Source organism: Microcebus murinus, chromosome 11 (assembly GCF_040939455.1).
Source record: "Microcebus murinus isolate Inina chromosome 11, M.murinus_Inina_mat1.0, whole genome shotgun sequence".
Classification (NCBI taxonomy): Eukaryota; Metazoa; Chordata; class Mammalia; order Primates; family Cheirogaleidae; genus Microcebus; species Microcebus murinus.
This window is the reverse complement of record NC_134114.1, coordinates 6,538,794-6,552,926: the sequence shown is the minus strand read 5'-3', so window position 1 is coordinate 6,552,926 and position 14,133 is coordinate 6,538,794. Positions and strand designations below refer to the sequence as shown.

At 42.5% G+C, this 14,133-nt stretch overlaps 1 protein-coding gene across 1 annotated transcript in view; it reads left to right on the top strand.

Moving 5' to 3' along the window:
- The window catches only part of SEMA5A (semaphorin 5A), a 453,573-nt gene that overhangs the window by 420,628 nt on the left and 18,812 nt on the right, over window positions 1–14,133 (top strand). Inside the window, exons 17-18 of the mRNA XM_012791124.2 lie at window positions 5,250–5,475; window positions 9,642–9,860. Of these exons, the coding sequence (XP_012646578.2) occupies window positions 5,250–5,475; window positions 9,642–9,860 (445 nt within the window). The remainder of the gene's footprint in view (window positions 1–5,249; window positions 5,476–9,641; window positions 9,861–14,133) is intronic.

The following is a 14,133-nucleotide window of genomic DNA, read 5'->3' as shown; positions in this document are numbered from 1 at the left end:
TAAGGATAATTTTTGTACTTTGTGCCGAGCACACGGTATCAAAATTCTGCTTAGATTATCTTCATCTCCCCATTTTTCTTTCAATCTATGAAATATAAGATATTTTAGTGTTTTCATAGAAAAAATAAACAGCAAAACAGGAGGCCCCACTTAACAATCTAAATTTGTTCCCCAAATTTATGCAAATTCCACTTGAATAAGCTTATCTGTGACTTGAGCGATATGATTGATCCATTCACCAAATGAATAGTGTTTCTGTGCTCAAGTTTGCTAATATAAAATAAATATGGCAAAGTTCTTGTTCTGACAAACTTGCAGTCAAATTACAAATAGGCAATTAAACTTCAGTGAAGTGCATGTTTGGTTCTGCAGACCTGCGGTGATGGTGACCTGAATTGGAAGAGTGGCCATTAGGTGGGGGTGGAGAGAATGGACACAAGAGGCCACATCTGTAGGACTTGACACACAAGTAAGGGACAACCAGCAGCGTGTCTCCCAACTTCTGGGTTAAACTTTCAAATAGATGGTTTTATCACTGCTGACTGAGATACATAATACATGGGCAACCTGTTTGGAGGAATTGTTTAAAATTGTTTTAGTACCCATTCTTATCTAATATTTTCCTCCAGATATTAAAATCCCTATGTGGCAAATAGTAGGAATTAGCTCCCTGAAATCTTCTTTTAAATCACTTTTTTTTTCTGTAGTATTTAATGCAATGTTGTTCAAGTTCCATTCAAATTTGGACAGTGATAGCAGCAGTTCTCCCATACATTGTAGGAAACAGGTTCAGCCATGTAAGTGATCACAGTGGAATTGAGTCATTTCATAGTTTGGGTCATTAATGTAAAACACATTGGCCATACCCTTTCTCATCACTTAACGATTTGATACTTCAAGTGAATGCACCATTATCAGACCTCAAAAAGCAGTTGAAAGAAGAAGTCCTCGGTCTCATGTTAAACTTTGAACTATGAGGAACTAAGAATACAAGAACAGACTTTGCTGGTGGAGGCTCAGATCTAATAAGCCTGAATTGATCTTCTTCAGCAGTGAGCTGTGCTACCTCTGGGACATGTGATGCCCCGTCCCCCCAGGACCAACACACGAGGTGCCAATGCAGACACGTGATCCAGCTTTCAAATACATCCAGTCCACATGAAAAAGAGAGCACACACATGTTGTGCCTTGACTGGGTTTATGGCATTCATTGGGGCTTTTCAAATCAGGAAGCAGCATTCAAAAGATGCTGTAATAAAAGATGCTATAAACAAGGGAAAATGAAGTCATCGATCTTTCTAGTATTCGTTGATGTGGAGATGGTGTGGGCTGGGAGGAAGGCTGGAGGGTATTAAATCAAAGAAGCAGCAATGATCACTTTACACATTTTCTGTTAAAAGCCTATGATGTCACAAACATGAAGAAGAACTCCTGAGCATTGCCCACCATAAAAGATTTAAAAAGAAGCATTATGAGTAATGAAACCTTGCTGTGATAATTAGAACAGTGACAAAACGAGGATTGCATTAGGCTTTCTGGTAAAGCTAGCGGTGTGGACACACACAGCTATTTTCCATCCTGCTGGAAAACTCATATAATATTCGGAGGATTGTTCTTTCAAGGCATGAACTCACGAAGACAGAAAATGGGAGTTAGAAAGAACCATTTTTTTTAAAGTGGAATCTGGAAATGCATCCAAGAAGAATGAATTTGAGCCTAACAGAGGGGAACACACAGAAGAGTCCACGTAGCTGCTGCCAGGCCTGCTTGCAAGGTGGCTCTTGGCTGGCACCTGGGAATTTGGGTTTCAGGAAGGTTTACACCATTCCCAGAGTGACAAGAGTGGCATGCTGTGCCTAAACTGTTTGCACAAACCGTGTTGTGCATACACACCACCACCTTCCTTCGAGGAATCTGGAATTTCGGTGCATGTGAAGCCATGGTGCCTACATGACCAGCCCCCTGCAAAAACCCTGAGCACTGAGTCTCCAGGGGGCCTCCCAGGTGGGCAGCATTTCCCCTGTGTTGTCACAACTAGTTGCTTGGGGAATTACGCACTTCCTGTGTGATTCCACCAGGAGAAGACTCTTGATTGTGTCTGTTTTTTTCTGGACTTTTCCCCGGGTACCTTTTTTCCTTTGCTGATTTTACTTTGTATTGTTTCACTGTAACAAATTATAGGCAAGAGTACCAGCATTTACAGGGTCCTTTGAACGCTTCTATCTAATCATAGAAACTAGAAATGGTCTTGGAGACCCCCAGCACATGGGTGATAAGAATCATCTCAATTCACACCACAGACTCCTCAGAAATCTCAGGGATCAGCAGCCTCACTCTCCCTGTTAGTGGCAAAATAACATTTAGGTGGTTTCTGTTTTAAGAGGTTATCAGACTTCCAGACACCTCTCCTACTTCACCGAGGAGCCTGGAGCTTCTCTATCTAGCAAATACCAGGAACTTATTCTCTGAAGAGAGAAATAGAATCTCTGGACCTCCCTCCATGCACGGGGCTGAGTTGAGCACGTGCTTCAGGACTATAATAAAAATGGTAGAGTGACAGAGGACTGTCTACCAGTTACCGAGAAGCCAGCCTTCTCCCTCTACTTGGCTTTTAGATCTCTGGTGCCTCAGCCTCTGCCGTCCAGACAGGGCAGGGCACTGCAACACTCTTCTCAAAGGTCTCTGCAGAGCCCAGCAGGAAAAGGTTAAGGTTCTGACAACATTTTTCATCTAAAGAAGCCAACCAGGTCCTGCCACAGTCTATAAACTTCTCCTCTATGCTCAGATCTTCCAGTTAAACTTTTAACTACCCCCAACTCTGAATATGAGCAGAAAACCAAAAAATATCCAGATACCATAAAAAGTAATCTACCATGAAAGAGATCCAAGGAACCAAAGTAAAACTAGCAGCCTAGAAGATACAGAAGCTACGAAGAGAGAATAAAACTTTAAAGTAATTATCATCAATATACTCAAATCAGAGAAAGTAATGAGACTAGGAAAATAAGAATTACATATAACAACAAGAAACAGACAAGAACCTAGGAAAACACAAAAGGGCTTTAGGGAATTTAAAGTGATAGCAGATATGAAAATTCCAATAATGTATTTGTAAGATAAGGTTGAGAATGTCTCCCACAAAGTAGAGAAACAAATGTAGAGATGGAAAAATATGAGATAAAAGATAAGAAATTTAAAGATGGGTAATGGAGTTGCAAGAAAAAAAGGGCAGGGGGAATGGAGAAGAAATAATCAACAAAACAATCAAGATGATTTCTTAAATAAAAAACACCTGAACTTATAGGTTTAAGCGGTTTGTCAAAATGACCCAAACTTAAATATGTAATCATACTATTTCATAACCCTGGGAAAAAAGAGAAAATTATAGAAGTTGCGGAGAGATCTTTTTTTTAAAAGTCACATGTAAAGAATAAACCAAACTAGCTTAGTATTTCTCAACAGCAACACTGGAAGATAGAATACATGAAGCATTATATTCAATTCTGAAGCAAAATTATTCCCAGAATAAAATTTCTACTGGACTTTTAATCAAGTTTGATGGTAGTATAAGATGTTGTATAATAAGAAGAAAGTGTCACATATTTGCCTTGCAATGTCCTTATGTAGAAGGACACTGCAGGATGTACTCCAGCAAGAGGAAGGTTGACCAAGAAGGTGAAGACTTGTAATACAGGAAACAAAAGACTGAACCTAGGGAAGAAGGAAAGGAACTCCAGCCTGGGGACGCAAAGCCATCCAGGACAAGTGTTCTTCACCAAGCATCGAGGGCAGCCACGCCAGGTTGGCATAGGTCAGAAAATCCCTGGAGGGATTTCTTTAGGGATTTACAATTTGTGCAGTTCCTGCTATGTCTGGATTCCTGATGGGTAGTGAATTAATTACTACTTTATAGAAACTAAACAGCCACCTCCCACCCCCCAAAATGGTTGGACCATTGATTCAGACTGGAAGGGACCTGGGCAAGAAACAAATCAATCACGCTTCACCCCATCACTCCAGTAAGGACAGCGTACCTATACTAGTTAAGCCTAGTGATAAATGCTGATGCTCGATTTTGATCAAACCGGAATTATAACATCATTATTTGAAGAAGTTGGGAGACAGGAAGGCTATGATAATGAGGTAGACACACAGCATGGGGGAGAGAGTAAAGAGTGAAATTCTTTTTCCATAATGCGCAGTTAACAGGCAATGCATAATACTGGAAAATTCCTGTTGTTAGCTCTATGGACATAGGTATCAAAACACACAACAGAAATAGATCGAGAAAGGGTAGAAAAGTTCTCTTATTTTGTAATAAAGCTTGAAGACCGACAATTCATACTTTGTAACACTGTAAAAGTATGGCCATAACTAGGTGTGTTGTGTGTTGTGGATTTTCCCTTTAGTGAAACATCTTCACTGTTAAATAGAGGAATTGTGATGTAGTCCTGCCCCCAAGGGCAACTGCCGTATCCCTTATTTTGGGCTGTGTTTCTGGAGCTACAGTACTCAGAATTTTTGCTAAATAAATCAGTAAATGCTCCAGGCAGATTTTCATCATCTAAGTCCTAAATTGCACCCCCCATCCCAACACACAGCATGCCCCACTAGCCAGACCTCCAAACCTACTCCATGCTCAGCGACCCAGGCCCCATCCTCCTGTGGTCACAAGGGGGGGCCCTGGGAGTCGGGGAAGGGAGAGGCTGAGAAATGCCTTGAGGTGGTAACCGTGGAAATGATGGGAAAACATCTTATAGACTAAAAAGTGTCACATGATATCTGTGGCTACCCTATCATTCTAGCACTTCTGAGTCTCTGATCCCAGGGTTTACAATCTCCATTAATCTTAAACTAAATATCATGTGGTCTAACAATTCATCTTTTAAAAAAACCAGCTAAACTTAACGTCAGAATAATCAGCATTTTGGGTTACTGATTAAGTGAAAGGAAGATGATTTTTATGGGAGCACCATTTTTTTTCACATACAATTAAGTTTATTGTCTCATTTTCATTGTTTACACAGGGGAAACTGTGCTTATTCCTTTTGGAGATGACTTGAATACTGAGGATCCTATTAAATGCATAATTTAACGTGTATGTGTTTTTAATTTTGTAGAGTGTCTGTTGTGTGTCTTAGGGTCTGACGTTTTGGAGACCCTTACCTTTTCCTAAAGGGAAGGAGCCCCTTGTGATCTTGCCCTATGTGTGGTGCACAGTAAGACACTCCACGTGTTTCCTCTCCCAGGAGTACCAGCCTTGCAACACGAACCCGTGCCCTGAGCTGAAGAAGACCACACCCTGGACACCCTGGACTCCCGTCAACATCTCTGACAACGGTGGCCACTACGAGCAGCGATTCCGATACACATGCAAAGCCCGCCTGCCTGATCCGAATTTGCTGGAAGTGGGAAGACAGAGAATCGAAATGCGATACTGTTCTAGTGATGGAACCAGCGGCTGCTCCACAGATGGTGAGAAAGGATTCCACACGGACTGACCCACTTCTGAGGAAAGGTCTTTGAACTTATCTCTAAGGCCATAAAGAGCAAGGGGAAATTGTTTCTTTTTTTTATTATTTGTAACTTAGCAGGCTCTATAAAAATTATTCCTGTAGAGCAGAACTGATTTCATAGCAAATGGAAGGAAAAGACCTTCACTGTAAGAATTTATTTATATGATATTTAATAGTATATGGAGGTGGTCCTGCGAATTCAGCCCCCAAACTATTCTGGATCTATTTATGATGGATCCGGAATAGTTTGTATGAGATTTAGTTAGTATCAGAAAATATGCTAAGGAAGGATCAGTGATCATCCATAGATCTTCTGACATTAAAATATAAGTTGAAATGTACTAAAATATAAGCTGAGGATAAACTTTTCTTTCTTTATCCCTAAACTAGACAAAGGCAATGAAAGTGCATTTCTTTCCTAATACCTACAAAAGGATCTTTCTGTTAAAAGGCACAGAGAATACTATAATAATCTTTGAAATTACATTGCCCCTCCTAATTGTGTAAATACCATGAATGCCCTGTCAATCTCGTGGAGAAAGCCCTGAGGTAGTAACCAGGTCTGCCCTCTGTCTGCCCTGACACCAAATGTCATCCATCTCACCTTGGGCGAGTCACTTGCTCTCCCTGGAGCCCAGCTGTATGAGCTGCAGGAAAAGAAGTTGAACCCAGTGGTCCCCAAGTGCTTCATGCTTTGCTTTGTTCTTCGTCTCTTTTTTCACTCTCGCCTAATTGGACAAAATCTCTTCCAGTTTTGAAAAGGACATAGATTCTCACAGATGGGTTCTCAGAGCTACTTTTGATGAGAACAGTGATCATTTTATCTTGCACGACTAGACCATTATCAGACACTCCTTAGCACCATTTTATCTTGCACGACTAGACCATTATCAGACACTCCTTAGCACCTTTGTGTGTGCGATTCTACTTTATTCTCCCAACATAAATGTGATATCTACTTAAAGGGCCGCACAATGCAAGTCATTTTCAGAGAGGGGGTCTTAGACCCAGAATGGTTGGCCTTGACAAAAGCCACAGGGCTGGTGAGTTGCCACACTGGACCAACCTGGTAGGATAAATTCATGGAGGTTTGGTAAATCTCTGTGTCGCCACGAGGAAGGCTCTGCCACAGCGTGGCTCTGAGTGGTGGCCACCGGCTGCTCTCCTGTGCCAGATCCCATGACTCCTCCTGGGAGCTGGTGAACAGTGTGGATGCCCGGAGCCCTGACAGCGGCAGTTAGGACCGCTTGCCTTAAAGTGCGCTTCCTACCCATGCTGTCCTGCTCACGTTACCTCTTCCCTTGTTTGGTGGTTGTACAAGCTGATAGTTGCTTGAAAAAATTAGAGTCTTCTTTCCTGAAGGGTTTTATGTGAACAAATGTACTACTTAAATAAACTTAAACACCTTAAACTTAAACTTAAATAAACAACTTAAACACCACCCACCTCAAAAATTTAACAAGATGATAGTCACACTGATTAATTTTGTAAAATATTTCTGTAGTTAAGAGAAAAGATATGTGATGAAATACCAAGAGAAAGACAACTGAAGACCCAGTTTAAAGATCTACATTCCATAAGGGATGGCCTTGTGATCTCTGATGAGGGTAGTGAGATAAAATATAAGAATTTAAATATGAATTTCAGATATCTGTCAGAAATTTTCTTTTGGTATAAGTATATCCCACGAATCTTTTTAAAGATATGTATGTCCCATATAACTTTTTAAACTATGTCCTGTGCAATTTTTCAAGTATACTTATCCTAAAATAGTTATTTTTTTAATCTGAAATTTATATTTAACGAAGCTTTCTGTATTTGATTTGTTTAATCTCCAATTCATTTATTCCCTTATTTCAAAATGGGCTATGAACTATCTTATTCTTATGACATCAAAGTAAAAAGGAGAAAATGAATGATGGTATTTCTCTCTATATTAACTTTAGTCTTCTTTCTGAGCTTCTATATTTTATTCTTTTGATCCTTAGATACATTTAAAACCAAAGCTAATATTAGTTAAAATGTTCATAATATGAACCTATGAAAAATTTAACACAGATTTATAAAAGATATTTTATATTTTTTGCAAAAGTATATCATGGACATGGCTTCAAAGAACTTTATCCTTCCTATGGCTTAATGCCTTTGAGTTCCAAAGGCCATCTCATGTTTTGTTGTTGATAACTTGCAAGCACAAAATTGGACTCATTTTCCTCTGACCACACAAAATGAGGCTTAATTGTACATAGATGTTCTTTATTGATTAACCCAGAAAATACTGGTTCATCACAGAAAGACACTTCAACTTTAATTTCTTTGAATAGTATCCTGCCTCCGTTTTAGAAACAGAGTTTCTAAGTAAACAACAAAGTTGCTTAACAATACATAGAGATGTTGGCATATTTTTCTTCTCATGACCACACTTCCCTAGAGTTCCATTGCATACTTTGAGTGTTATTTGTTAAAAACGTGTCACCTTGCCTACATTTGTGAAAATTGTTGAATATTTCTAAATATTGTGAGTAGGCATTTTCATCAAAACAAAAATTTTGACTGTGGCTAATTAAATAACTTAACAAATTAAAGTACTCAGAATAGACCTCACACATAACACAACCTTCAAAGACTGAGCTGTGATTCCTGCTAAGACAACCCTCCTCCCTCCCCCAACACCCCAACTGCTGCTGCTGCTGCTGCTGCTGCCTCCGTAGGTTCCTGGGGAAACATATTTTGTTAGTAAGTGTGCTCTGAACTTCACAGGAGCTTTTGACATTTGCCAAGGCCACTCAGGGATGTGTTGGGTTTCAGGGCATGAGTTCTCTGGAGCAGACAGGTGTTTCCATGGTCTGTGATTCAGGAGCTATTGACTTGGCACCTTTCACCAGCATTAATTCACTTCTGAAAGGTTAATAGGCAAAGGAACAGGTTTAGAAAATGTCTGAATCATGTTTCCATTTCTCCAGATGGTGTCCTCCAGGGCGATCACCACCCCATTATGTATGAGGACAGTTTGTCGTAGAATTCTCAAGAGAAGTGAGAAAGTGAAGTGAAAGAGAAGTGAAGAAGTCAATTCAAAAAAATTAACGAATTACAAATATGAAACCTAGTCACTGTGTAAGGACCTTTCCACATTCACAGATGGAGTTCTTTTTTTTTTTTTTTTTTTGAGACAGAGTCTCACTTTGTTGCCCAGGCTAGAGTGAGTGCCGTGGCGTCAGCCTAGCTCACAGCAACCTCAAACTCCTGGGCTCGAGTGATCCTTCTGCCTCAGCCTCCCGGGTAGCTGGGACTACAGGCATGCGCCACCATGCCCGGCTAATTTTTTATATATATATCAGTTGGCCAATTAATTTCTTTCTATTTATAGTAGAGACGGGGTCTCGCTCTTGCTCAGTCTGGTTTTGAACTCCTGACCTTGAGCAATCCGCCCGCCTCGGCCTCCCAAGAGCTAGGATTACAGGCGTGAGCCACAGCGCCCGGCCAACAGATGGAGTTCTTATTTGCACCTTATTTAATAGCAACTGCAGGAAAACAGCTTGAGTTATAGGAGGTTATCACTCCACTGCAATGAATGATGGTATTCCTCTATATATTAACTTTAGTTTCCTTTCTGGAAGGCAGCTATGCTCACCACTATACCACCAACGCTGGTGCTAGTTTCCTTTCTGAACTTGTATATTTTATTTCTTCCATCCTTAGATACCTATACAACCCAAGCTAATATTTGTTAAAATGTTAATAATATGAAATTAGGAAAAGTTTAACACAGATTTATAAAAGATATTTTATGTTTCTGCAAAAGTATATCAGGGACATGGCTTCAAAGAACTTTTTCCTTCTTGTGTCTTAATGCCTTTGAGTTCCAAAGGCCATCTCATGTTTTGGTATTGATAACTTGCAAGTACAAAATTGGACTCATTTTCCTCTGACCACCCAAAATGATGCTTAGCTGCACATAGATGTTCTTTATTGACTTCAACTTTGAAGCGTGACAAGAGTTCCACTGAGTTTGAGAGGGTGGTTGTAGATATGAAGTTGGCAGCTGATACAGAATGGAAGTTGGCACGGGCTGGGGTTACTCTGAGAACTCCTAGCAGATTCACACTGTAGCCATTTGCTTGTCAGGGCTGTCCGGGGATTTCCTGCGTGCCGGGCGGTACTCTGCCCACACCGTCAACGGGGCGTGGTCAGCCTGGACGTCCTGGTCTCAGTGCAGCCGCGACTGCAGCAGGGGCATTCGGAACCGGAAGCGCGTTTGCAACAACCCCGAGCCCAAGTACGGGGGCATGCCTTGCTTGGGCCCGTCCCTGGAGTACCAGGAGTGTAACATTTTGCCATGCCCAGGTAAGTGGACTGCATAATCTGGAAAAGATCTGAAAAATCGGGGGCCTCGGAAGACCTTCTATTACTATGTTACTGAGGTTCACTCAGATCCCTTTGTGTTTGGGATCTGTGTTCTTGATAAATGTCTTAGGTGACATCATCACCTGTTGGATCAACCCCGAGTGAGAGAGAGAAATAAAAAAGGAATAATGGAAGGGTTCTCAATTCCTAACCCACTCTCTCCAGCTGACTTGCAGCTAAATCCCAAATCATTTCAATGAGTATCAAAACTCTACATTCTGCCCTCTTTACAGGCGAGTGTGCAGCTGCAGTTCTACATAGAACAGTGGGACAGGCAGGGCTGAGTGTGCCTTCCGTGGTCCCCAGGTATATTTTTCTTCAGGGGCTGTTCCCTCCATAGTGCATTGGTGTAAAGACAGATGTAATCTAGCCTGGATTGCATTCATTTTTTTTTCTTCGGGTTTTAAAGGAAATTAAAACATTCCCCTGAGCTACTCTAAGGATGTAGACTCCAGGTGCTGAGCTGATGGAGAAGCCAGCCCCTCAGCCGTGGGATGGAAGTGTCTGGCGGCCCTGAAGTGAGCCAGCAGCTTCTTCTGCAGGCTGACCCTTCCCAGGGCACTGATGGAATGTCCTCATCTAGGGTCATGAGTATCAAAGCTGGTCCCTCAGGGCCAGTCCTCAGTCACACTCTGTCTTCTGCCATGAGGGTCCACCTTGTGCAGTCAGTGGTCCAATGACACCAGCTCTTCTCCCCCACAGGCCTGACGGAGCTCTTTGTCTGCATCTTCCTCCCGAGGCCTTGCTTTTCATTCCGCTGCATTTCCAAGCAAACGTGGGGTTGTTACAGTGAGCTAAACAAGCACCCCACCCTGGGTTTTGTGCTCTGACACTGCCCTAAGGCTCCTCTACCTTTCACTTTAGCCCTCTAGCACCTGTCTCAGTTTTCTCCCTGCCTCAGCTCAGGGTGAGGCCCGTCACTCTTAGTAGCTTTCTCTTTCATCTTCGCACTTCCTGCTTCCCTGCCCAGAGCAGTCGCAGGGTCTTTAGTCCACATGTCACGGCCATCCTGAGTCCTGGGCAGTTATTATAGGTATCGCCTTTTGTCTGAGAGAAAGAGACTCCCATGATAGTGTCACTCACTGCAGTGACCTCAGCCCCCAGCACGAGCCTCCCACAGGTGGAACTGCCCATTGGTAATTGTTGAATGATGAGGAAACAAAGAGTTGGTTAATGAACCTTCCTTCATCCCATCTCTCAGCAAACTTTGTTGGATAACCCACTGCGTGCTATTCACAGGCTATGCAAAGACTAAATGATGTTGTCCAGGTCAGAAAGGAACTTAGAGTTCAACGAAGCGGCCTCTTGTGAATAATGTCAAACCAACATGGTCACCCACTACTGGGTTGGTGACAAGATGCAATGGCAACTGGACTAATGACCCACTGAGCCAAAGGCCCACTGAGACAGCCCTTGGGAATCCTGGCAGCTGCACCAAGCAGGCTGCCCTTGAGCTGAATCTTTGAGGACAGACAGGAGTTGGCCAAACTGACAATCAGAGATGAGAAAGAGGGGTCATTCCAAACACTGGATATAAGATTTCTGAAGGCATCGGATCTTAGCATTTCCAGTAGATACAAACAACTTCCTAAGTGTCTTGAACAAGAAACTGGCTTGTAGCAGGTGCTCAATGAGCATTTGCTAGATGGGTAGATGGACAGATGGATGCATGGACACACAAACATGTATATAAAACTGAAAGCACACAGTTCCCAGCTCTGTAGCTGAGGCGCCCAATAATGCTCCTGCTCCTACAGCTGCACAGCTCCTCCCAGGGTATCTCTGCCTGAATTTCTCCAGCCTCAGGGACTCCTCCTCCACCCACCCAGCTTTCCCAGCCAAGCCCATGCTGAGGGCTGGGAAAGGTCACAAAGCTATTTTTTTCCCATAGCCCCAGTGGAGGCTTCCTTTCCCTGGGGGGCTGGGAGTGAGCCCGTAGGTGACATCATCAGATATGGGTCCGTGCTGGAATGAGGGCGGGCACCATGGGAATGTCAGGGTGCCTCCACCCCCTCACCTCCCCAGCCTCCAGACTCCATTCCTCGTTGCCATCAGTAAAACATGCAGATTCCTCCAGACGCTTGGACACTGTCCCGCCGCCTGAGTGCAAAGCATCCCCGGCCATCTCTGAGGCAATCCATTAACGTGATCCGTTGGCTGTTTTTATTTTAGTAGATTTAGCAGGCAAGCCAATGCCATGTCTACATAGCCTTAGTATTTTGAATAGCTCTGTCCTCATTTGCATTTTCAAGGCCAGAATTCCATAGAGTGCTGTGGAATGACTCAGAGTGGCCCTTGTCACTTTCCACTAGGCAGCGGGTGAGTTTGGGGATGAGTGGTGCAAACGTCAACCTTCTTTCCCACCTCTTAGAAAATTCCTAAACGTATGACAGAGTGCAACTCAACAAGGAGGGTTGGGAGTTTTCCAGGGCCTGGATACTGAGCTGCACGGCCATCAGGAAGCCAGTCAGAGGCTACTCTTAACCTCCCTTCGGACCTCTCTTCTCTATGAATTTACTCTTCTTTAACTCTCTTGGGTTCATAGTGGACAATGACAAGTGGGCAGTGTATTTATTTAAAAGTATATTTTCGTATTTCGATTAAATATGAAAACCTAAACAAACTAAAGGAATGTAAAATACCTTTAAAATCAAGTAATGAAAAATTTGATCTCCAATCTCTAATAATAGCTCTATGATAAGCTATAATATGGTTTAAAGTCGAGCCCATGCTAAAATGATCATTTTTTTCACCTGTGAATTTATCTAGCTGGTCACTTCACCTACATAATTTGCCTCTAGCATTGAAGAATAGCTAATCTTTTCTCCATCACTCCTTTCCCCCAGTGTATGTTTGATTCAGCTCCAAGGACTCCAGACCTTGACCTGGAAAGGTACAGACAGCAGATGGTTCTTTGTTGCTAAGTAATATTCAACTAAGATGAAATCAGCCTCACTTATACTTAGACTCCATAAAACCTAATGCAGTAAACATAAAGTCTTTCCATCAGGTTTAACTAAGATGGTTCCATTTTCTCGTTATTCTGCAAACAGTAAGTCTGAGAGAGAAGGAACACTGATCACCTAATGGAGGGGTATACTCTTAATCCAAACTGAGGATTCTGGCAGGTGTGTGTTGTGTAGACAAATCAGTTAGAACCCTGTGGTGTTCTCAGTTTGAGGACGCCTGGAAACTGTTGAATCACAAAATTTCCAGGTAGGTTTCAAACTCATTTTTAAGTTGGGTTCAAATCTTTTTGTTTGGCCTTTTACTTTTTTCAAATAAAGATATTGTCATAAAGATGATGTCCTTGCTCATGCTTCTCAAAAATACCTTTTTACCTGTGCCAATATCTAAAGACAAATATTATTCAGTAAAGATGTATGCTGTCGTGGTGGGGATGTTAAAATACAATCTAAGTTATTCTAGCTAAAATGATCTTGTGCCCTAAGTAATTTTGGCTTCCCCTGTCATCACTGATTCTATTTATTTACATAGGATAAAGAGAAAATAAAATATGATTCTACCTACATATAGCAATTGCCAGTCTCTCATCAGCTTTGTAGTTGAGTTAGCCATAGTTCTGATCGTGGTCTGCCCCCTATTAGGGTCTAATGCCATGTGTTTGACAGAGTCCTCATGCTTTGCTGTGGCACAACAGCAGGTAGGACTGGCTGGCAAGAGGGAGGCTCAGTCAGGAGTCAGCTAAACAGCAGATCACATATAACATCGCCACAAACCCAAGCCAAGATGAGGTCTCAGTTTTAGCAGCGTCAGCTAACCCAGGACTGAACCCCGAGGTCCGCCAGACCCAAGTGGGCCAGCTCACTCCAGCATTCAGCAGGTCAGTCTGCAGGTGTCAGGAGCCCAGCCCCAGAATCCAGGAGGGAAACTTGAGCAGGCAGACATGTGCTGGGGTGATGAGCAGTCATGGCAATGCTCGGTCAAGGAACCAGTTCCGCTGCAGGTTTACGTTGCAAAATTGCACCCTTAACACTTCCCCTGAAGTCTGGCTACAGGTTTCCTGATTCCCCTCTTTAGTCAGTTAAGTGCAACATCAGGTCTGTGTGTTAGTACTTATTTTGGCCATTCGGTGCGAGAATTTGCTGAACGTCCTTCACAGTTACCTTCCTCACGGAACCTGTTAGGCTTTCTCTATCCCACTGTCAAAAAGCAAATCACAGTTCAATTAGTAAGGAGGGCCGTGGCTTCA